The following is a 24,566-nucleotide window of genomic DNA, read 5'->3' on the forward strand; positions in this document are numbered from 1 at the left end:
TCTTTCTTGTGCCAGGCTATGCTAACCTTGTACCAATTTTAACCAGTGTATTGCTGAACTGAGCACCAGGTTTTTACTCAGTCTCCTCGAATTCTGACTGAAGTATATTCATTGCAGCCCAGTAGTGGATTGAGAGCGTGGAGCTGGCTTGCATCAGATCCAGTAGTTCTTGGCTTTGTGACTGTGGGCGTGATCCCTTGTAAAGTAGGGATAATGGTAATTACTAAGGGGTTTTAGGTAATGTGGAGAGCTAACCCATGAAAGATGCTCATGGACCTATCTATGGGAGAGCACTTCCTATGTGCAAGGCCCTGGGTTCGGGGTTCGGGTCTCCGGTTCTGCTAAAGCAAACAAAGCAAAACAGCAAGTTCTTTCATGGTACCCCAAACGTGCCCTCCAGGGTGAGTGCTGTCATTATTGAGTGAGCATAGGATCTCTGAAGGATATTGTCCTACATAATAGAGACCCAAGGAGGGTCTGTGGGGTTGCTGTCAATAGGAGGACACGTTTACACATTAAGTACATGTACTTGCATGTACGTACCAGTACGTGATAGAGGTGAGTGAGTGCCATACAAATGTATGAACAGAGGGGTCATCAGGATAGCGTCCTTGACGGTGGCTTACCCTATAGGCAAGAGAAGCAAAAGGTGTGGTCTGGTGTGCAGAGTTGATTTATACAGGGAGTCTGCGAGCACGACTTGGACTTTGGAAATCTCAGCTCCTCAGTGAGGCTGAGCTGTGTGCTGAGTGCTGCCTCCTGCACTTCCCAGTACAGGGCTGAGTGGGGAGGGCGAGCAGCCCCAGGCTCACATCTCTCTCTCTCTCTCTGCAGTATGACTTCTCCTTGGAAAAGAAAGCCATTGAGTGGGCTGAAGACATTAGACTAATCCAAGAAGCTCAGCAAGAAGCAGAGCGGAAGTCCGAGGAAGCAGAAGCTAAAGTGAATTCTAAGAGTGGTCCAGAGGGTGACAGCAAAGTGAGCTTCTCCAAGACTCACAGTCCAGCCACAATGCCGCCTCCTATTAACCCCATCCTTGCCAGCTTACAGCACAACAACATCCTCACTCCAACTCGGGTCAGCAGTAGTGCCACAAAGCAGAAAGTTCTCAGCCCACCCCACACGAAGGCAGATTTCAATCCTGCTGACTTTGAGTGTGAAGAGGACCCATTTGATAATCTGGAATTAAAAACCATTGACGAGAAGGAAGAGCTGAGAAACATTCTGGTAGGAACCACTGGACCCATAATGGCTCAGTTACTGGACAGTAACACACCCAGGGGAAACTCGGGCTCTGTGTTACAGGATGAGGAGGTCTTGGCATCCTTGGAGCAGGCAACTTTAGATTTCAAGCCTCTTCATAAACCCAATGGCTTTATTACCTTACCACAGTTGGGCAACTGTGAAAAGATGTCGCTGTCTTCCAAAGTGTCCCTACCCCCTATTCCTACAGTAAGCAATATCAAATCTCTGTCCTTCCCCAAACTTGACTCTGACGACAGCAGTCAGAAGACAGTCAGGCTTGCGAGCACTTTCCATAGCACATCCTGCCTCCGAAGTGGCGCATCCCGGAATTTCCTAAAGCCTTCCACCCAAAGCAGTGCCAGTGAGCTCAATGGGGACCATGCTCTTGGGCTTTCAGCTTTGAACTTGAACAGTGGCACAGAGGTGCCAGCACTGACGTCCTCCCAGATGCCTTCCCTGTCTATCTTGTCTGTGTGTACAGAAGAATCGTCACCTCCAAGTACATGTCCCACAGTAAGTTTTCAGTCGTAACCTACATTCCAAAGGGGTCTTCAGTGATCCATTTACCAATACACTTGCCTCCCACAAGGCTTAGTGTTTGATAGTGTATGGAGAATGGCTTTGTTTTCTGATATAACACAACCCTTGTGAGTTGTATTTCTCTGTCTAACCTTGGTTCCTTGAAGTGCTGTTATGTCTTAATAGGTTTTGTTTTGTCTTGGTGGTTTCAATTGAGATGTCTCACTACATGGCCTAGAGCTCCTGTCTCCACCTCTTTTTTTTTTTTTTTTCTTTTTCGGAGCTGGGGACCGAACCCAGGGCCTTGTGTTTGCTAGGCAAGCGCTCTACCACTGAGCTAAATCCCCAACCTCCTGTCTCCACCTCTTGAGTGCTGGGATCATGCGTGTGCATCCCTGTGCGGGCTGTTTAGTGTCTCTGTCACCCATCTTCTTTCCATCCGTGGGGATGGATGCTCCTTGGTACACGTTATACCCTGTCCTTTCCTAGCTTCCCCATTCTGCCTTTTTTTTTTTTTTTAAAAAACATGATGTGGCTCTATGGAACTAAGTTTCTTCAGACCACATGGTTTCTAGTAACTGTTAGAATCTGTGATTAAAGTCTGTAGACTGTAGTTGTGTGGCTCTTGTTTCTCCTGTCAGCAGTGTGCACCGGCAGTCTTGAGGCCAGGAGAGACCTGTACTGAGTGCTCTCACTGTTAATGTCTTAGGGCAAATGGGGGCAAAACAGGCGGTTTCTTTGTCACAGTGTAAGCTTAGTTCCTGATGTGGTTTTGCAGCCCCAGAACATGTTTCTGTATCCTGAGCCATAAATCTTAAAACAGAGAGAGGCTCATGCTACCCCCGCTCCTAGATGTTTTTAAATGATAGCGTGTGAGCAGCAGGTAAGGAGCTGAGTTGTATTGGTGCGAGACTACAGCAAGCACTGTTAGCCAGCGGAAGGGCGACACCCTGGCCTGCCTTACTAGCACACCATCCTGGCAGCAGCACTCTGCTGAATGGCTCCACTGTCAGAGAACTTGACCCTGGCCCAGGTAATTCGACAGACTGCTGAGCATCATTTTCTCTTCAGAGTGGGCTGGCTAGTTGCTGGGCTCTGGTCAGCACTGGATTCTTCTTTGTGACATGTTAGAATGCTTTGGTTAAATGAAAAGCATTCCTACCCTGGAAAGATAGGGATTGCCCAGCCAGTACTCAGCCTCATTTAGATGAACCCCAGAGAACAAAACCAGAGAACCCACCGTGAGCGCTTTCTCAATCAGAACAGCAACCATTGGCCATTGTTTGGCCAGCCTGACCTGACCTTCAGGGTCAAAAGAGGTTCGTCTCAGCGAACTCACTTTCAATTCATGAACAGCTGGAGTTCCAGTGTCCTTACGTCTGATCACGTCCCTTGGGAACAGAGCCTGGCTCCCTTCACAGTGTGAGGCTTGGGAGCCTCAGTGAGAGAAGCACATCTCCATGATGATCATGGTGCCCGAGGCCCCGAGTGGTGCACCCCTCAAATGGGAACCTCAGCAGAACTGTGCCTGGAACCAGGCTCTGGCTATCTCAGACGGCCTTTTTCTTTTCTTTTGAGACAGGGTTTCTCTATATAGCCCTGCTGTCTGTAGATTCTGTCGAACTTTATCTTTATATCTACCAAACTCACAGGGTTGGGGATTTAGCTCAGTGGTAGAGCGTTTGCCTACTAAGTGCAAGGTCCTGGGTTCAGTCCCCAGCTCCGGAAAAAGAAAAGAAAAGAAAAACAAAAAACCTCACAGATGTCTGCCTGCCTCTGCCTCTCTGCCTCTCTGCCTCTGCCTCTGCCTCTGCCTCTGCCTCTGCCTCTGCCTCTGCCTCTGCCTCTGCCTCTGCCTCTGCCTCTGCCTCTGCCTCTGCCTCTTGGGTGTGATCACCACTACCAGGCTAGATGGCTATTCAGTTTCATTATTCAGGTTTTGCTATCATGGTTTCCTGTTTATATAAAATAACATTAGAAGTTAAGGAACTCATCGGTCCTTTTGAGACTAGTCATGCAATGGGCCCTTATCCTTAGGTAGGGTGGAGCTGCCTCTCAGGCCTTTAGGGTCTTTGTTCAGCTTTTGAGTGAGGATCCTTATGCCCTGGGCTACTTATCCATTTTACATACTCACATTCGGGCTCCTTCCACTTGCAGTTTCTGCAGATCACTTCCCACAAGTCTCTGATTTCTAAACTTATTAATTATAGCCATTAAACAAACCATAGCACCTATTGATCTTTATATTTTCTTTTTGCCCCTTGGCTTTTGGAGACTCAGCCCTGGCTTGGCTGAAACCTGGGGGCAGGGGAGTTCTTCTTAAACCTCCTGAGTGCTAGTTATAAAATTTCGCTATTAAATCGTTTCTAGCATTTAGAATCCTTTGGTTTTTAAGCCTTCCAATGTGTTTAGTATTTTATATATTGCCATTACTTAAAGTCATCGGTGTGGAGGTCAGACAACAACTTTGGAGCCTGGTCTCTCCTGCCACCTTTACTTGGCTTGGATGAGAGGTGCCTTCAACAGGTGAGCCACTGTGCCCCTTGGATTTTGGTGATCTCCATGCCCTCATTTCCCCAGTTGTTGGACTGTAGGTATCCATGCCATTGTGTCTGGTTCTTCAATAATGATTTATCCCTGTTCTCTCATAGCTGAGTGTGTTTGAGGCGGGCTCTCATTGTGTAGTTTGGTCTGTTCACTATGTAGCTAAGGCTATCCTTTACCTGTGTGTGCGCATGTGCTCATGTGGAGGACAGAGTATCACCAAGGATTTAACTCAGCCCCTCATCCTGTGTGGAAAGCCTTTACTAATTGAGTCATCTCTCCAGCCGTCCTTGATGTGCCTCAGCCTCCTGAATGCTGGGATTGCAGATGTACACCAAGATGAACTTGCTCCTTTTCTAATTTTGTTTCCTTGTTTCTTACACTCCATTGCTGAAATTTCTAACCCAGGTTGGCCTTGAACTTGATCCTGTGCTCTGCCTCCCGAGTGCTGGGATTACAGATTTGCTGGGGATCCAGCCCAGGGTTCTCTGCCTGCTAAGTACTTTGCTAACTTAGCTACAACTCTGTATATTTTTTTACGTTTCTATACATTAAAAAAATTTGAGGGGTTGGGGATTTAGCTGAGGCCCTGGGTTCGGTCCCCAGCTCCGAAAAAGAGAAAAGGAAAAAAAAATTTAATCACATTTGTTTTGTGTGTATGTGGCTATAGTACACAGGTGTAAGTCAGAAGACATCTTGTGGGAGCTGGCTCTATTCTTCCACAGGATGGTTTCTAGGGGTCAAAAAGTGGTCAGGTTTTATGGCAAGTACCCTAACCTGAGCCATCGTTTTAAAGGATTGCTTTATTTCTGTGAGTGTTTGCCTGCAAGTGTATATGTGCGCCATGTATATGCCTGGTGCCTGAGGAAGTCAAGAGTGTAGGATCCCCAGGAACCAGAGGTACAGTGTGAGCTCCCATGTGGTGCTGTGAACAAACCTGATTGACTCCTTTGCCAGAGCACAGGTACACTTAACTGCTGTGCTGTCCCCAGCCTCTTGGAAGTCCCACCGACTCCAGCATTGCAGAGGTATTCTGAGGCTAGCTTTGCTCACCTCCACTTCCACTCCCCACCCTCAGCCTCTGGAAAGTTTGACATTTACTAGTGATATGTCTGTCTGAGTTATTGTGTTGGGCCCCCTGGGTCTTTACAACTAAGGCTTAACCTGACACCCATTTTATGTTTGCCAATAACTACGTTTTATCTTTTTAATGAAAAAATTGCTAATGAAGTAGAACTGACAGAATGCAGTGTAGTGATGGTGTTGTATCTAGGTCTGGGGGTGTAGCGCACGCACACGCACACACACACACAATCATAATTATGGTTAGAACCTTGATGAATGACTTGAAACACCCTAGTACTAGTAATTTTGACAAGAGGCTCTTTCTTTTTCGTTTTTTGGAGATAGTCTTGCTGTATAGCCCCGGCTATCCTCAACTTGAGGACCTTCTTAAGCCCCAGTAATGAGGAATCCTTTTAAACATTGCCCATTTGGAATCTCCTTAATTAGTGTGGTGCCTATTTGATTAATAAAATGTTATGGGGAGGAGTCTCTAGTAAGCAAAGTATTTTCAGTCGTAATATTTAAAAAGGGAAGGGTACTGTGCTCAGTTCTAGTATTTAAAATCCTATGCATTGAGCTGGAGACGGCTCAGTGGTTGAGAGACCCAGGTTTGGTTGCCAGCACCTATGTTATGGCTAATAACCATATGTAATTCCAGTTCCAAACCTCACAAGCTCTTCTGGACTCTACAGTCATCGGCATGCACATGGTATACATGTATATAAAGGCAGGCTGACATATACATTTCAAAAACAAACAAACCCGTAAACATCTTTTGGGTGCGAGCACACTGGAAGCAGAGGGAGGCAGCAGACCTATGCATTTTGAAGCCACATTAGTCTCCCTAGAGAATTCTAGGCCTACATAGTGAGACCATGTCTTCAAAACAAAAACTACCTAATAGCCATGACTTTTTATCACACTATCTCTGATATTAACTATAAATGTTAAAATGACTATATATATAGAAGCTTACATATTTCTTATAGATTTATATATATGAATATTTTGCCTACATACATATTTTATTCAGCACGTGCATGCCTAGCATCTGGGGAGTTCAGCAGGTGTTGGATTCCCTGGATCTGGAGTTGTGGGTAGTTTTAAACTATCATGTGGATACTGGGAACCGAACCCAGGTCTGATCTGCAACGAACAAATGTTCATAACCGCTGAGCTCTCTAGCTTAAAGCCTTGCATTTTAGTATTCACAAAGACCAGGTCCCTAGAAATATACAACTAATCAAAGCATTTTACCAGGCCACACTTACTTGAAGAGCCCAAATAATAATAATAAAAAATAATAATAATAATGGAGGACTGCACATTCCAAAAGCACTTCTCAAAGTGTTTGTAATTAGAAACAGATGTCCATATTCTAGCAGGTGTCCATGGGGCTTTTTAAAGGGAGAAGTGCACACGGTGGCAGAATAGTTCTGGCTTTTTGACTGGGCTCACGTGACAATGGTCTTTACTTTTTTAAGAAGCTGGTGTCGAGTCCACGTAGTCTGCTCCTGAGAGGGCCATATAATCTTGAGTTTGTAGAGTGGCTAGATTGCTTTAGCTTCTGCTCTTCCATGACTGCTGAAGCCCCTGGGAGTGGACTACTTCAGTCTGTTACAGGTGACATAGTGCAGTGGAAGCTGCCAGTCTACATGCCTGTGAACCTCCTGGCTCTCTTGAGTTTGAGAACATGTGGTTACAGCAGAACTTGCTTTAGCACAGAGGACTGACTACTCCTTACTGCCTTGCTTTACACAATAGAAAAAAGAAACAAGGAAAATTATAAAATGTTTTTTTTTGGTTCTTGGAGGCCGAGACACTGAAAGCTTGTGATTTTATTCCCATGGCCTGGGAGTGTGCTGAGCTGCCTCTGCCTTAGACTTCATTATCAGAGGTGAGCCAGTCAGGTGATGCTAGGAAGGTCCAGTAGCAGGGAGCAAGCTGCTAGTAGCCATGCAGTAGACTGCCTAGAAGTCCAGCCTAGTGTGGCTAATACTCCTTCCACCTTAGCTGCAGAGGACTGCAGTGTTAGCAGGGAATGAGGCAGAGCTGTGATGTAGGGCAAAGGTAAGTACCCTCAGAATCCTGAGGCCCTGAGCTAGCAGTGCCTGGGAAGTCCAGACCAGTGAGAGGCAGGAGTGAGACAAGGATAGTCAGTTACATGGTGTCAAAAATCTCGGTGGCTGAATCTTAAGGGCTGAGATAGTTAAGGGCTAATGAAATGACAGAGAAATCGGCCCAGCCCTCCAATGTTAATTCTGTAGGCAGGTTCAAACGGGTTAGAGCGTGGAACAGCATGTGATGACTGAGTGTGCACAGCCTGTGGATGCGGGCTCCAAGGGCTGCAGCTATTTCCCAGCTTTTCTCCTTGGCTGGCACTTGGTACCTCTCTCCGTCCCTACCCACAATGCCTGGACAGCAACCTGGGCCTCAACTCCTCTTACTTTAATCTTGTTTTTCTATTGTCAGGTTACCCCTCTAAATTTCTCAGTGTCACAAGTGCCCACCATGCCTAGCTGTCCCCAGGCCTATTTGGAACTGCAGGCACTGTCTCCGAGTGAGCGGCAGTGTGTAGAGACAGTAGTTAACATGGGCTACTCATATGATTGTGTCCTGAGAGCCATGAAGAAGAAAGGAGAGAATATTGAGCAGGTGAGGTGCTGGTCTGCAAGGTGTGGGTGGAGCAGCCTGGTGGCCTCAAGTCAGGGTTGTGATCTTGAGGTCCTCGAGTGCCTGCAACTCCAGCCTCCTCCCGTGGGTATGTGGAGATTGGGGTATCCTCAGGGAAGCCAGAAGAGCTCAGCAGTAATCCTTGAGGACTGCTTGGAGAATGTGGGATAGCCAGGGGTGGGCACTGGGGCTGTTGTCCTTTGTCCTCCAGAGGACAGACTGAGTATATGGCTAGATGTCCTAATCTTTACTTCTTTTTGAGATAGGGTCTTGTACAGCTCATGCTGCTCAGAACTGAGGTAGCTGAGGCTGGCATTGGACTCATGGGCCTGAACACTAGCATTACAGGCGTAGTCTACTACTCTCTGTTTACCTCCAGAAACTTTTGTCATGGCTGCACAGGAAGTTTTGAATAGCATACTATTTCTCACATGCACTGTATTTTTCTGAGTTTACATTCTGGGGGTTGAGTCGGCTATGGTACCACCTCCTTTGGGATGTGGCTGCTCATTTCTAGAAGGGTGTGCCGGTTTGTTTACCAAGTAATTACTGAGGTCATGCTGTGCTCAACACATTCAAGGCACAGTCTAGTCCTGATAACGGGGGAGAGACATGGAGCTGACTTCACACAGGTCTAAAACTCAACACAGAGAAGTGACAGTAGGACTCGTCTTGTTTCTTTTCTTAGATTCTCGACTATCTCTTTGCACATGGACAGCTTTGTGAGAAGGGTTTTGACCCTCTTTTAGTGGAAGAGGCTCTGGAAATGCACCAGTGTTCAGAAGAAAAGGTAAGAACCTTTATGCATTCACAGGAACAGAGTTGACTGTCCTGGTGTACTCTGGGGACCCTGCACTACCTGGGGTTGAATCCCAGTGATAGGAAGGGAAAGTTGAGTTGTGCTAAAAGCCAAGCTTTCTGCCTTCCCTTTATCTAGAAAGCATTCTTTAGGGGTTTTAGTACTTTGTCTTGGTGGGCCGGGGCTCTTGAGATCCTTCACCTGCAGTATACGTCTACATTCAGTTAGTCTGTGTGACTGAACTCTTTCTGAAAAAGGTTTTCCTTTATCCCATAGATGATGGAGTTTCTTCAGTTAATGAGCAAATTTAAGGAAATGGGCTTTGAACTGAAAGACATTAAGGAAGTTTTGCTATTACACAACAATGACCAGGACAATGCTCTGGAAGACCTCATGGCCCGGGCTGAAGCCAGCTGAGACCAGGCCCTGCCACGGCCTTGCCACGGCACCACCATTCCCCAAGGAGGCCCTGCACAGCTCACTTGTGGGGAAGACGGGACATGCTTCCAGATTTTCTTTGGGGGTTAGAAGGTCAGATGTGGAGGTGACACTTGCTCTGGGAGCCCAGGCCTGAGCTGGGGCAAAGTAGGAAGACTTGGGCATACATATATGCCCTCTACTGGTTCCTTTGATATTAAACATCTGTATTTTGAGAAGTGTCCTTCCCACTTTGGCCTTTCAGGAAGAATACTTATGTTCTCAGCCAAAACCTAGCCTGGCTACCAAGAGTGGGAAGACAGGAGCAGATTGCTGCTGCTCTGGGGCTAGACGCTGTCCTCTCTGCTGCTTCACTGGCAGACTGGGCTCTAACCCAAGTGGAATGCAACTGAGAGGTTCTTCCGGGGCCCGCCTTCCCCCACACACAGCCCTTAGTGTTACACTGGTTCTGGAATGTCTCTGCGGTACAAAGATGCACTTTTCCTCATGGGGCAAAGTCTGCCTCTTCTGCCAGGCAGTTCCCATGTGCCCCTCTTCAGACTGTTTCTTTTGGCTTAGACCATAATCCTCTGCTGCCCAGGGCATTGGAGCCCCTGTGCTAGGAAGCTGTAAGCAGTTTGAGTAATCATCGGCTTCTTCCCAGCACATTGGTGAGGAAACAGGCCACGACTTGTCACTCAGCACTAACCCCCAGTTGTTGAACAGCCTTCTCCAGCCCTGCTTTAGGATGACAAATGAATAACACCTAGGCATAGAAACCAGTCTCTCTGGTTTGTTTGTATTATGTTCTTCAACATTAAAGATTTAAACAACAAAGGATATACTACAGTCTTGAATCTAAAGTAATTTGCTAACTATTTTGATTCTTCAGAGAACTACTAATAAAAATCTAAAAGGTATGCCATGCTGCTTTAACCTCTTTATTTGGACAAATTTTGACTCAGAACAGTGGGTAGATTGGTATCCTTTTCTCACGGAGGGCCTATGGGACCTGGAAGCTCCCATAAGTTTTTTGGCTTACAAATAGAGACCCAAAGAGTTATTTAAACCTGGTCTATAGTGCAGTCTGTGGAAGAAGGGTATGTGCTCTCTTGCCAAAGTAGAGAAGGGGCATACAGGTACCCTTTAAAAGTTGACAAATCCTTTTGCTTGTGAATACTACCAGTCACAGGCAAGGTTACAGTGGTGCTCCTGCAGCTGATAGCTCATCCCTAAAGTTTCTAGTCTTTACCTCTAGTAGAATCCACACACATCCTTTTGGCAGTCTGAGAATGGTCTCTGGGTCTTAGCAATGCGAGAGGCTATACAGCCTAGGAACAGGCTGCCACCTGGTGGTCAATTCAAGCAACTGCCTGTGGCTGGCAGACTGTAGCTTTTCAGCTCTTTTGAATTAGCCTTTGGCTTAATAATACCATTATTTCACTATGTAGTCCAGGTTGTCTTTGAATTTATAGTCCTCATTCTGCCTCAGCATCCCAAATGCTGGGATTACAGATGAACAATGCCACATCTGGCTTATCTTGGCTTTTTAGATGTAACATCCTAAAACCAGAGTTCTCCTTAAATTTCTGTGGCTTAGGCTGTGACACATGAATCTCAGGTTAACTCAGGGAGACCTAATGGACTCTTGGAGGGTCTCTGTTAAAAAGGTGATTCAGTAAAGTGCTTGTGGTGTAAGCATGAGGACTGAGGTTGGATCTCTAGTAACTGTGGAAAGTCGGGACTAGCTTGGTATAATGGTGGCTACATCTTTAATCCTAGCACTTGGGAGGCAGGAGGATCTTTGTGAGTTGGTCTACATAGAGAACAAGGAGAGACAAGAAGGACCCTGGGACTTGTTAGCTAATCAGTCTGAGCAGATCAGCAGTGAGACACTTGTTTCTAAAATAAGGTACCTGATAACATCTGACACCCCACCCCAGCCCCCAGTAATACAGCAAGAACTCATTTGAAAAGTTGTGTGTCTGCTGCTGTGTCAGAAGGTTCAGACTGCTGACTGTAGACTCTGTCCCAAGACACCATAGCAAAGGCCCTTGTGTGCTGCTGGCCTGGGTGCCCTGGAAGATTCAGGCCTAGGCAATGGATTTGCCTGAGATCCTCCAGCCTGACTAATCATTCAGAGGCACTGGGTCATGGACAGGAGCTAGGATCTGCCACAAGGGCTTTGAGGGCTAATAGCCACTGTCCATGGGCTTCTGTCGGCACCCTCAAAGCTGGATTGCAGGGCAGGAAACCGTAAACATAAAGCATACCTCAGACCTCAGTTGCTCTAAAGAAAGATACCAAGAGTTGTTCATTTTATAATCTCCACTCTCTGCTGGGAAGGAGTTTACCTGACTGTCTGCCTGGTACTGGTGCTGTAGTCTTTTAAGTACAGAAAGGCACCATCAGAATAAAGCTACTGGCTCAGTTTGCTCCCTAGCCTCTCACCTCTCATCATTAACATTAAACACCCCTGTCCCACCCTCAAATTTAGGAACATCTACAATGTTATTAGACCAAGTATGTTCCTACAGATACAGGTGGGCAAAGTGACTACTCTGAGCCCCAAACAAAAGGGGACATGAAGGTTTTCAGCCTGGAACTTTGTTACAGGTGGCCCTGTAGTTGGAACTGAGATAAGATGAGGTCTGTCCCCGAGTAGTGAGGTCATCCAAGGCCATGTATGGTTAGGGTAACACTAGGGGCACGGCAGGAAGGCCCTGGCAGAGCCTCTTCCAGCCCCAGAGAACACGCACTGTCCATCCAGGATGAGTTTGCCTCTAAGACACCACAGTTCTCTTGGGGGCTGCAGCTGGACCGAGGCTGGTGAGGTAGAGCTGAAGCTGGCTTCTCAGACTTTGGATGCACTTGGACTTCAAAGCCATGATTTCATCCAGCTGGGTCACAAATTCTTCAAAATCCTGAGAAGAAACAACACAACTGGAGCTTTTTCTCTTGATGGCTTTCTGCCAGATCATCTTTTCTCATCTGTTTTTTTGTTTGTTTGTTTTTCATGTTCTTTTCTTAATGTGTATGAATGTTTTGCCTACACACTACACTTACATGCCTGGTGCTACACACAGAATTTAGAAGAGGACATCGGCTCTCCTGAGACTGGAGTTCTAGATGGTTATGAGTCACCATGTGGGTGCTAGGAACCAAACCTGGGACCTCTACAAGAGTAACAAAGTGCTCTTTACAAAATGCTCCTTAGTCCATCTTGAAGGAACATTTCAGAACCCAAGTCCCTCCTCCCCAGGGGAAACCTTAGAAGTTTCAATGGCTTTGGGTGCATTTGAGACAAGTGGAGACTATTCTGGAAAAGGGTGTTTACAGTAGTCATAGGGAGGGACCCCAGAAAACCTTTAGGAAGACAGAATGGCTAGGGAGAGGCTAGAGACCATTTAGCACCATCTAGCTCTACCCAGACCCTCTGAGGGCCACAAGGCCTCAACAGCTAGTGTACAATTGTCAGTAGCCCATATCTGTCCAGTACCACTTACATTAGAATCCATCTGGGTCATTAAGGTCTCCTCCTTGAAGTCCAGCTCAGCCATCTCATCCAGCTGTTCTTGGTGTGCACGGATGATCACCTGCCTGGGAACATGTTGAAGAAAGGAATCCTTCTGGTTTCTCATACTCAGGGACAACCTTTGGACATTGAGCCTCATTTCCATACTAGGAGCTTACGGGCTCTTCCCAGTATGGTAAGACCAGCTGGCCACTCCTTGCTCTCTCTTCTGTTCTCAGAACTAGTAAAGGGGTTAGGGAGTACCCACAAGTTACAGGAAGAGACGGAGACTTCTCAAGCTTGTCACTGCCTCCCCAGCTTGCCTGTTCCCCAAAGCTTTCTTCAGAAAGGCTATAAACCACTGACAACTGGTGTGTTTGGTACAAGGTCTGCTCTTAATTTTTGCTAGTGGAGGGTTCAGGGCCAAAGCAGGTCAAGGCTAAAAGCTGAATGGTCTACTTTTGGTCAAACTCTAATGACAAGTCGAAAACAAAGCACAGAGCAGAATGTTTGCCCAGTGAAGAGGCAAGCTCCTTTCTATGCAAGGTCCTCTGTTATTATAATAAATAGGGAAGGGCATTGGGTATTGAAAGGGCTAAAGTCTTAAGAACAAAGTCCAACTTACTGTGCCTGCTCCGGTGTAAGTGGACAGAGTGTCCCCAAGGCCTTGGGAGAACAGCTGGGGACCAAAGGAGAGTCTGATTCTAAGCATCTTGAGATTGGCTTGCGCCTGAGCCATGAAATGTCCTCGTTGTAATGAAGTTTGTTGGAATCTAGGGAGGAAGCAAGCTCTTGCCAGCTAACCCCTGTAGGATGTTTTCTCTCCTGGGTCCAGGGACGGCCAACTCCATCACTAGTACCTGTATGTGAGGTGAGGAAAGGTGTAGAATAGGGTACTCCAGCGTGTATGTTGGAGGAGGGCTTCCGTGGGAATGTCAAGGAGCCCCCCAGTTCAATCTCTGCAGCATTGTCATCATATGGCTCGCCATCCACATGATTCTGGGGCAAGAGTGTTGGCCTTCTGTTCTGGCGGGCCTCCCTGTTAGGCAAGTTGTCAGGTGAATGCTGATGGATGGGTGACGGGGACAGAGCTGGAAGATCACAACTAGGCCGATTGTCAGGGGGAGATGAAGACAGCCATAGGCACTCAGTTGCTGAAGACACTGGCAAGGCAGCCTCTGGATCATAAGATGATACTGTGTGTCCCGCTGCTGGCCCTCCTACCATCTCAGCCATGAAACCATAACCAGCTCTATCCTGGGCAGTTTGCTCCAAGGAAGAAAGGTCCTCATGACTGGGGGTCTCCAGGAGGGACATAGAGAGAGGAGCCATGAGTCCAGAAGCGTTTGCAGAACACAATTGTGTCTGCTCTCTAGAGTCTTCTTGGAAAGGAGTAGTGCTGTTCACTGTTTCTGGAGTCCGAGTCACTCTGTTTTCACCCACTTCTCTTAATGGTGTGGAGACTCTGTCTCTCTGGTCTGGGGATCCAGAAACAGCCACGTGGGACAGTGGGAAAGACAGCTCATTTTCCAGGCCGGGCCCAGCTTGCCCAGGGACCTCGTCTCTGAAGGCCTCCAGTCTGATGTCAAAGGCTTGAGCTTCACCTGGTTTTCTGTGATGCACGAAATCTACCTGTGAAGAAGGTTTCTCGGCCCAGTTGTCCTTAGGAGAAGAAGGTCCTGAGGAGGCAGAGTCTCCCTCCTTGCTCCAGTCTGAGCATACCATACTTGGGCTGTGGCTCTGATCAAGGGCTCCTTTCCTGTGGCTGATGATGGGGTCCCTGGAATACACCCAGCTGTCAGCTGGCCCCTTCTTACTCCCGTCCGCCTCAGAGCTGAAAAGCAGACATTGCTGCCTTTCTGCTGCCTGTTTCTCAGGGCTATGCTCCCTGTCCTGATGAAGGAAGAAGGAGCTTTCACTCCTTTCCAAGGTGCTCCTCTTTTTTATGGTTGGCTGACTGGAGACATGTGAGAAAGAATCCTCACTGAAATCACTGTCATCAAGGTCCTCCGCCTGGGCTCCATCATGGTTCTCAGGATTAGAATGGAGGGGAAAGACAGTCTCATTCTGGAGCTGACCTTCTGAGGGTCTGTGCTGGCACAAAAGCCTCTGCAGTGGCTGGTACTTTAGCTTCTGCTTGAGGAGAGGTGGCTGCTGGAACTGCTGATGGTAAAATCGCAAATGTTCCTCCCTTTCCTTCTGCTGCAGACTAGGGTTTGTCCAAGCTTCAGGGGCAAGCACGGCAGGTGTGCCCACCTTGCTATCCTGGGTGGTTTCTAAGTGGTGGCTGTTACCAAGGAGCCGAGCTCGGGACAGCAGCTCCTTCTGCACTGGCTGTACTGGCTGTACTGGCTGCACCTTCTTCCCTCTTGTAGGCAGCCTGACACGTAGCAGACCTTCTCTTGGGCCCGAGGCTCTGCCCTCCCACCCAACAGCAATCTTGCTGCCAATTTGACTTTTCTCAGAGCACAATGGTGCTGACTCTGCCCCCTTTTTGGTCAAATGGCCAGATCTCATGGTTCCTCTTTGAGGGCTACCCTTCATGTCCCACTCTGGGGTGGGACTCCCTTGGGAGCTACTCTTTTTACCAGGGGCCTTTGGTCCAGAGGCAAAGGGGATGTTGGGAGCATGGCTGGCCAATGGGTGAGCCTTAACTCTTGTGGGGCCTGGGGCTACGGTAAGTGACTGCTGAAGTCCCAGCTTAACTTTTTTGGGGGAGCACTTGTCCCCTGGCAGGGTGACAGGGGAGCTCTGAATTCGTTTTGGAGAGGAGTTTGCAGATGTCTGATTCCGACTGGCAGCTGAAGCACAGCACTTCAGGCCCTTCTTCAGCTCCTTCACCCTGCAATGACACTGGTGTTACCTGGATATTCATCTGTGTCTGTGAGGAGTCGTGACTCCATTCCCACAGCTTCCAGAGAATTAAACAACAACAAACAAACAAGGAAAGTATGTCAAGGCTATGAATTTTTTCTCACTCTGGCAGAGAATAAGGAGAAAGCACATTCTCCTTGACATGAGTGCTGTACTTGGACTAAAAGTGAAGTGTCTCCTGAGAATATGAGCATGAGTGCAGAGTTTACAAATCACTACGGCCCCACATAAGGGACAAGCTAGGAATGAGAACCATGATGTATATTCATGCAGAGCCTGCCTGCTGTGGGCCCTGAAGATGAGCCAACTCGGGAATTCATGTCTGCCCTTCACCTCTAACCCCACATGCCTACCAATACCACCCTGAGAGTCTCTGGGAAGGGGAATTCCCCTAATCTGCAGTTCAGAAAGGGACAGATGGTGTGTATCCCACCATCCCTAACTTAGCAGTACTGGCTTTCTGTTTTGGGTAAAATTGTTTATCATAGAGGCGCTGTATATTGGAGATATTGGTAATATCTGTGTTTTATACCCAGTAGTTACCAGTAGCACCTTTCCCCAGTCACGACAATCAAAAATGTTCTTCTGGGGGCTGGAAAGATGGCTCAGAGGTTAAGAGCTCTGCTGTTTTAACAGAAGACCCACCAGGCTCAGTTCCCAGAGCCTATATGGTGGCTCACAACCTTCTTTAACTCCAATCTCAGGTAATATGGTGCCTGCTGACACACCAGGCACACATAAGGTACACATAATACATGCATTCAGACAAAATACTGATATAAAAATAATCTAAAACATTTTCAAATGTTTTTAATTCTGTAGGAGATGAAGTAAGTAGAAATGGGAGTAGTGCTGACACACCAAGTCCCCTCAGAAAGAAGCCTGACCAAGCAGCTATGGCTCAGTGGGCAGAGGCCCTTGCTGCAATCGTGAACATCTGAGATTGAACCGAGACATATATGGTAGAGGGCATTAGCTAGCAGAAGTTGTCCTCTGACATCCATACATCCCCACACTCACTGCCCCTGCAATTTTTCTTAAAGATGCATCAACTCCTAAAACAGGGACATGTGGCATCTTTCTTTGGTGCACACACACACACACACACACACACACACACACACACGCACACACGGAGGGTTCACTAGGTCATACTTTTCAAATTCCCAGTATAGTATCTACAACAAGGCTGTGCAGTTCAATGTCAGATCCCTGTGTCTGAGAGGAATGTGACAAACACATGGGACCTATACATAATCTGACATCACTATTTTTCCCCTATAGACCAGACTGGACTTGAACTCAGAGATCCACCTGTCTTTGCCACCACTGCTCAGAACAACCTCATACCCTATAGGCAACTTACCGGTCAGCGTAGCGCAAGGTATTCAGTGTATGCTCTGTGGCTATGTGGCTTGGGGAGATGTTGGCGATCATGCAAGTTTTGGCATCGCCAATGAAAGAGTCCTTCAGGACCTATCCAAACCAGGAGACAGGGCAATGAACAAAGGGCATATTCACTACTTATGTTTGAAGATGCTGGCCACAGCTTGCTCTATTCACAAAAGATATTTTACAAAAGAAGAAACTCATTAGACTGGAGAGGTGGTTTGGTGGTTAAGAGCACTGGCTGCTCTTGAAAAGGACCTGGGTTCAGTTCCCAGCAACCCCATGGTGGTTGACAACCATCTGTAACTCCAGTTCCAAGGAACCTTCTAGTTTCTGGGCACTAGGCATGCAGGCAAGACATACATACATACATACATACATACATACATACATACATACATACATACATATTTAAAAGAAAGACATGCAGGGCTGGAGAAATGGCTCAGTGGTTAAAAGCACTGACTGCTCTTCCAGAGGTCCTGAGTTCAATTCCCAGCAACCACATGGTGGCTCACAACCATCTGTAATGAGGTCTGATGCCCTCTTCTGGTGTGTCCGAAGAGAGTGACAGTGTACTCACATACATAAAATAAATAAATAAATCTTAAAAAAAAAAGACATGCAAATAACTAACAAGCAAAACAAAAGGTACTTATCAGTCTTCAGTGAAACACAAAGGACTAGAAAACTAACATTTATGGTGCTGAGGAGATGGCTCAGTGGGTCAGAGAACTTGCTAATAAGCAAGCAAAAGGACATGAGTTCAAATTCCCTTACTTCCTCTGCAGCCAATATAGGCCTGACTTAATATCTACTGGTCATTTTCCAGACAACAGAAAGAAAAAGGTCCTATACGTGTATTACTCAGAATGAACATGGCTGGTCCTGGTAGTGCAGGCCTGTATCAGAAGACTGGGGCAGGAGGATTCCAAGTCAAGACTCGTCTGTATTACAAGGTGAATTCAAGGCCAAGTTGTACAACTCAAGAATATGCTTACATTGGGACACCAGGACTACAAGATGGCATTGCTCATGCCACTGTAGAAGAAGCTCATGGAGGTTCAACTTGGAGAGCTGCCGAGCTGGCTACTGATGACAGATTTCACCCCCAGTGGCACTGAGGGGCCTTTTGGGGAGGTTATAACCAGTATGACTACAAGTACATCAGTGCACAGAAAGGCAGCACCAACGTGATTTTCAGCTACAAGGAACTCAAGCACGGGTGGCAACTCAAGCACCACTGACGAAGGGTCACTATGGAGGGCACTGCATGGCTGAGCATAACCTGCCCCGCTCCAATCCAGGAAGGAATTCAACTGTGGCTGAACCTTCATACCCTGACTGAGAAGTCGTGTCCAAAAAACGTAACTGATTGGTTCATGTGGAAAAAAAGAATATTCTACAGCAAAATGAAAATGTAAACTGGGGATGCAGCTCAGCGGCATAGCAATTGCCTAGAACGTGAAGGCTCAATCCTTAGTCCCTGCCCCAGAACAATCATAGCTAACGCTGGTGCAGGTTCCTGTGCAGTGCTCTGTCGTTGTGTTGTCCAGGTTGGACTCAAGCTCCTGCTTCAAGCAATGCTGTGAGTGGCTGGGCTGACAGACATACGCAGCATGTCCAGTTCCTCCCACATTCCAATTACCAGTCTTAGGACTATACACATAGTAAATGGTCCACTCGTGTGTCCTCTTATGAATGGACAGTTAATTCATCGTTGTATTCATAGTTATCCATAGTTTATACAATATTTATCATCCCCATGTAGAGACAATCTTTGAAACAGCACAACCTGCTTTAATATCTCCCCACCATCTTTTCCATCCTCGCATGTGGAAAACATGAGTCATTAACTTGTTTAACTAAAGCACTAATACTACACTGTAGTTATCTTATATACAGACTCAGTAACTCTACTAAGTGTGTGTGCGCGTGTGCGCGTGTGCGTGTGTGTTTTCCCCCAGTGTTGAGGATTAAACCTAGGAACTGGTGTATACCAAACAAGTGCTCCCACTGGGCTGTGCGGCTGGCCTATTCCCACTGCTTTATTGGTCAGGGGTGGACAGGCAGGAACTCATCATATTGCCCAGACTGATCTCCATGTATGGCCTCACACAATCCTCTGCCTCAGCCTAAGTTGCTGGGAGCACAGACATGAACCACCATATCCAGCAATTTATGCTTTTACAGAGGAGTCTTGCTATGCTATCCAGGTTGGTCTTGAATTCCTGGGCTTAAGTAATCCTCCTGCCTCAGCTTCAGGAAAATGGTACCACATCTGCAATAAGATTCTTTACACTGAAAGAATATAGAGAGGTGGTGTCCTAGTTAGTTTTGTCATTTGCCACAGCCTAGAGTGATCTGAAAAGGGGGTCTTAAGGGATGTCTCAGATCAGATTGGCCTGTGGGTGACTGTCTTGTTCACTGAGATAGGAGGACCCAGACAAATGAGCAGCACCAATCCCTGGCAGGCGGTCCTGTCTGTAAAGGAAAACTTGCTTAAGCATGGGTCTGGGAGAGAGCTGGTAATAATAACATTGCTCCATGGTTTCTGCTTAAGTTCCTGCAGGGATGAGCTAAAGTTGGGATGCTGGTCAGGGTATTTTATGACAGCAGCAGCATGAAACTAGAACAGGAGGTAACAAGAAGACCATGACTGCCTTCCTGAGGCTCTAGTGCTGGTGCTGTAGACATCTCTGCCTGAGTACACTGAGAGCTCCTCGAGGGAGGGAAAATGACACCTAAGCTCTTTGCTCCCCAGAAGTTTAGCATCATGTGTAGTCAGTAGAGGATGCTTGATTAAATTAACAAAGCAATGAGGAAGGAACAATGAATGAAGCAGAACAAACTCCAGTCTTTTGTTGACTTTACCTGGGTCAGTTTGCTCTGCCTGAAAGGCGTGTGGGTGTGTTCCTGGTCCAGCGCTCGGATACATTCTTTCAGCTGTAGAGTGGGAGAGTAAAGACCCATCAATATGACACTGAAGTAGGGGACAGCCAGATGCTACCTCCTTAGGGAGTTTCTCTTGATGTGCACGAGTGCTTTGCCTACGTGTATGCTGTTGTACCACAAAGAAGGCACAGGATCCCCTGGATCCAACTTGATGGTTGTGAGCCCCCGTGTGGGTGCTGGGAATTGAACTCTGATCATCTGTAAGCACAGAGTTTGGTTCCTAGCACTCATACGGTTAATTTCATCCAACTCGAGGGGGTTAACGCCCTCTTCTGGCTTCTTCAGACACCTGAATGTGTGGCATACATAGTCACACATACAGATAAATAAAAAATAAAAATAAATGTCAATATTCTGTAAAAGCAAACAGGCACACAAACCACACACAGGCAATTTTCCTAAAAGAAAGTCAACTGCCCTGTTGTTTCCTGTTCAATATGTAAAACCAAGCAAGAATGATAAAACATTGTTCTGTGCCGCCTTGCTAAGGCTGTGATCCTAGATAAGCTCTGAGTCAGTCCAGAGTGAAACCAATGACCCAAGAAACCCACCCTGCAGGCAGTCCTGAGTCCAAGCTTATGTACTGGCAATCCTGGCTTACTTGTTCTCTCTCTTGTCATAACTATGTAGGTGCTCAAGTAGATAACTTACTTAAGCTATTTCCCTCTCCCCCTCATACATGTAGACATATAGGTATAAATCCAAGTTCTGGATATAAACTGTTTGGGGAAGGAGAAATCAGAGCACCAGAGGAAAGGGTACTATATTGCTAGTTTTTGTCATCCTTGACATGAGCTAGACTCTAGGAAGGGGGCCTCAACTGAGAAAATGTCTCTAACAGACAGGTCTGTAGGGCATTTTCTTGATCAATGAACCATGTGGGAGGCCCTGCCCACCATGGGCAGTGCCACCCTGGGCTGTGTTCCTGGGCTATGTGAGAATTAGACTGAGAAAGCCTCAGGAAGCAAACCAGTAGGCAGCGCTTCTCCCCTTTCAGCGGATTCAGCTCTTGCCTCCTGGTTTCTGCCTGAGGAGTTCCTGTCTTGATTTCCCCAAAGACGGACTGTAACCTGTAGGCCTGGTAAATCCAGCTCCCCAGCACGCTTTCGGTACAACCTGAGGCCAGTACTCCGGGATAGGTTATTTCTCTGCCCCTTCAAACCACAGTAGATTCTATTAAGGGCAGGGAAGCTGCTCTTGACTTGCAAAATTCAGCATTGGGGGAAGGGTATGCCAGGTAGGGACTGAGGGATGTTGGGAGAACCTGGAGGCCAGTCTGTTTTGACATGTAAAATATGTACCTCAGTCCCTTGTCCCTGGTCTGAAACTGAGCAATTACTTCACACAGTCATCATCTCCCTTTTAGTGCACATACATATGTGCTTGTACACATGACGTGTATGTGCAGTACTCATGTGAAGGTCAGAGAACAACTCTGTGGAGTCGGTTCTTTTCTTTCACCTCTACATGGGTTCCCTGGACTAAGCACAGGTCAGGCTTTTGTGGCAAGTGAGGGCCATCTCAGTAGCCCCACCATCTCGCTTTAAAGAGGAGGGAGAGAGCGAGCTTATGTAGCATAGTTTATGGTGATCAGAATCAGACGTCTGTGGCTAGAGGCTGTACTTGACCAGTTCACCCACTCCATCTGCACCTGCATCCGGATCTGTAAGGCGAGGAGGGGGCAGAGGACTTGCTAAACCTGCCATGCAGAGTGGAGAAAACCAAACTAACTGGCAAGACAGAAACATTAAAAGTACACCCCATGGCTGGTGGAACCAATGAGAATCACATATTCACTTATTTAGCCTATTGTGTTTAAGTATTACCTTGGCATATAATATGAAAATATATTATTGAGATATTTTATATGTTTTGTTGATATCAATTTTCAAAATCCTGTGTGTATTTTACTTTAGAGACATCTTATGTAAATGTAAGACCAGTTACAGTGGTGGCTGGAGAGAGATGGCCCAGCTGTTCAGAGCACTGGAATGTTATTATAGATGTGTACAACCATGCCAGCAATATCATTCTTTATTATAAATCAGTCCAAATCTACCATTTCTAGCACTGAGATTCTCCAGAAGAGATGATATTGTGTATGCGATTTTTGGTAACAATGACCCAGGGCTGTTTGTAACTCCAGTCCTAGAGGATCTGATACCTTCTTCTGGCCTGCACCTGCATTGGGCACACACAGAGTACACAGACATACATGCAGGCAAAACACCTATACACAAATAAATAAATAAAAACCTAGCCACAGTACGCAGCAAATACACATAACTTAACCACTTTTTAAAGTAATCTAGTAGAGAACAGACTAACAAATCATCAACGTGGGATGTTATCTATATCTAGAATGTGGGAAAATTTACAGGTAATTATCTCTCCCACCTCCCCTTAAAAAGTATGTGCTGACACAGCAAAACAAAGCAGGCTCAGGGGAAGTGTCAGAGGACAGCGTCTTTATCTTCAGTAAGTCAATTATGAAAAGGTAGTTATGGGTCAACAAGAGATTTTTAATTATTGAGTAAGAGGTTACATTTAAAGTATGATAAATTTCATTACAGACATATTAAAAAATAAAGCATCCCTCTGAGATTATGGAATGTTTATAACATGGCTTGATGAACAGGGTTTCCTTTAATCTAACCAGGAGTTGGTAAGATGGCTCACTGGGCAAAAGCTCTTGCCATACAAGCCTGACCACCTGAGGTAGGTCCCTGAGATTCACAATGGAAGGAAAAAACCAACTCCCAAAAGCTGTCCTCTGACCTCCACCCATTTGTCATGTATGTATGTTTCTTTGTGTGTACATGTGTATGGTGGCATGTGTGTCATGATGCACACGGTGGCAGTCAGAGGACAGCTTATATGAGTTGCTCTCTTTCTACCACATGGGTCCCAGAGATCAGACCCTGGATGTCAGGCTAGGCAGCAAGGACCTTCACCTGCTGGGCCACCTTCCTGGCCCCGGTTAAGCCTTCAACTGTTGATAACTGAAGTATCTGAGATATACTACTGCCTGCATCTGCATTCTTCAAGTACAAATTTTAGGAAGTAGGAAAGAGCTTTCTCAGCCATGTAGCAATTGCAGAAACATTTCTCTTTCTAACTGGTAGGGCTTGAGGAAGAGGCAGGGGAGAAAGAAGAGTGGCCTAGCATTGTGCACAGGCTGCCTGGACCTGCCATCCAGCTCAGGACTTCCACTGTCAATGAGAGCATGCGTACTGCCCTGCTGATTTACCCAGCCTCAATGACTGGCTTCACATTAGGGCAAAATCTCTCAAAACAGGGATTTTTAGATTCTAAGTAACTCACAGCCAGAAGACTCTGGTTGATCTCTGCGCCCTCCATCTTCGTCTGTCTGTCTGAGTCCCTGGCATCTGCTGCTCTCTCACTCCCAGCCAAGTCAATGAAAGAGATCCTAAAGAAAACACAGCAGGAGCGACTTCTTTGGGCTTTGGTTTATTTCCATATTAGCTGACATTTTGTAACCTTGGGAAGAAACGGAGCACAGCTCATACTCAGAGAAGACAAGACATCATTGTTAGCCTTCCAAAAGCATCACAAGATCCTGATGTGTCAGCTGGAGCTGGCTCTGTTCACTCATTTGTGAGAAAGTATGACTGAAATTAATAAAGCATTTCCCCACAAGGGCCTGGTGACCATAATACAAATCAGTTAGGTGACTACTTAGATAATTAAATAGAAAGTTTTATTGGCTGTTTTCTAACAAGAAAGGATGAAAAAGAAGAGAATGACTCATTACTCAGAGGTGAGACAGGCTCATCCATCAGCATGGCAGAGCTTGCGAAGATAGCACCAGAGAAGCAATGAATGCATCCAATTGTCCTGTGTCTTCTTTCAAGAAGAATGGATTTCCCCCACCCCCATTTATAGCCCGCAAGCTCTCCGAGATGCATTCCTTGCTGTTTCCCTGCTGATACTGTGTTTCACATTAGAAGCAATCAATGTCCCTTTTAATAACTTTGGGTTGACCAACAATAGGTCATTACTTCATGGTTAATCAACTGATGGCACTTTATACAATGATTTATTTCAGGGCTAACAACACTACTCTATATCCTTGCAATGAAGACCCAAGGTGTCCCAGGTTGAGCATTATATATTTCAAAGTCACATATGGAAAGGTAGACAATGCAATTCTCCATACAGTTCCAGCTCACCTGCCAAATGTCCTCTTGGCTGAATCCTTGATTTGAATTTGGATGACAGCATGGGAGCGGGAGGAGTCTGCATTGACGCTGGTGGCCCCCGTGCTGCGCTCCTTGCTGCCCTTTAAGATCACCTGAAAAATAAAATCCACAGGATGACTTTCTCTGGGAGAAAACAGTCTTCTGGCTCCAAAAAGTTGGCTAAATAAGCAGTAGAGACCTGGCATGTAATTTTATTAACATACTGCAGTGTTTGATGTTCAGGTGGAAGGCTGCCCAGACACTAAATCACAGAGTAAGTACCACAGCTGTGAGAAGCATGTAGAATACTAATCTTGTGGGAGAACATTCAATGGCTCAAGAGCTAATTTACATCTTAATCTTATGCACT

The 24,566-nt window shown here is 46.5% G+C and overlaps 2 protein-coding genes across 4 annotated transcripts in view; one reads left to right on the forward strand and one right to left on the reverse strand.

Moving 5' to 3' along the window:
- The window catches only part of Ubap1 (ubiquitin-associated protein 1), a 40,362-nt gene extending 30,180 nt beyond the window's left edge, over positions 1 to 10,182 (forward strand). Inside the window, 4 exon segments of one of the 2 annotated variants that reach the window (NM_001012190.1) lie at positions 835 to 1,758; positions 7,846 to 8,028; positions 8,735 to 8,836; positions 9,122 to 10,182. In NM_001012190.1, the coding sequence (NP_001012190.1) occupies positions 835 to 1,758; positions 7,846 to 8,028; positions 8,735 to 8,836; positions 9,122 to 9,262 (1,350 nt within the window). In that variant the 3' untranslated portion in view covers positions 9,263 to 10,182. 2 annotated transcript variants of the gene reach the window in all.
- Positions 10,183 to 10,189: 7 nt separating this feature from the next.
- Kif24 (kinesin family member 24) overlaps positions 10,190 to 24,566 on the reverse strand; it is a 66,903-nt gene continuing 52,526 nt past the window's right edge. The window contains exons 8-14 of one of the 2 annotated variants that reach the window (XM_087548916.1): positions 24,188 to 24,309; positions 23,319 to 23,424; positions 19,914 to 19,985; positions 17,017 to 17,126; positions 13,402 to 15,618; positions 12,769 to 12,862; positions 10,190 to 12,186 (exon numbers count right to left, since the gene is read on the reverse strand). In XM_087548916.1, the coding sequence (XP_087405042.1) occupies positions 12,046 to 12,186; positions 12,769 to 12,862; positions 13,402 to 15,618; positions 17,017 to 17,126; positions 19,914 to 19,985; positions 23,319 to 23,424; positions 24,188 to 24,309 (2,862 nt within the window). In that variant the 3' untranslated portion in view covers positions 10,190 to 12,045. 2 annotated transcript variants of the gene reach the window in all.

Source organism: Rattus norvegicus, chromosome 5 (assembly GCF_021556685.1).
Source record: "Rattus norvegicus strain SHRSP/BbbUtx chromosome 5, alternate assembly SHRSP_T2T, whole genome shotgun sequence".
Taxonomy (NCBI): Eukaryota; Metazoa; Chordata; class Mammalia; order Rodentia; family Muridae; genus Rattus; species Rattus norvegicus.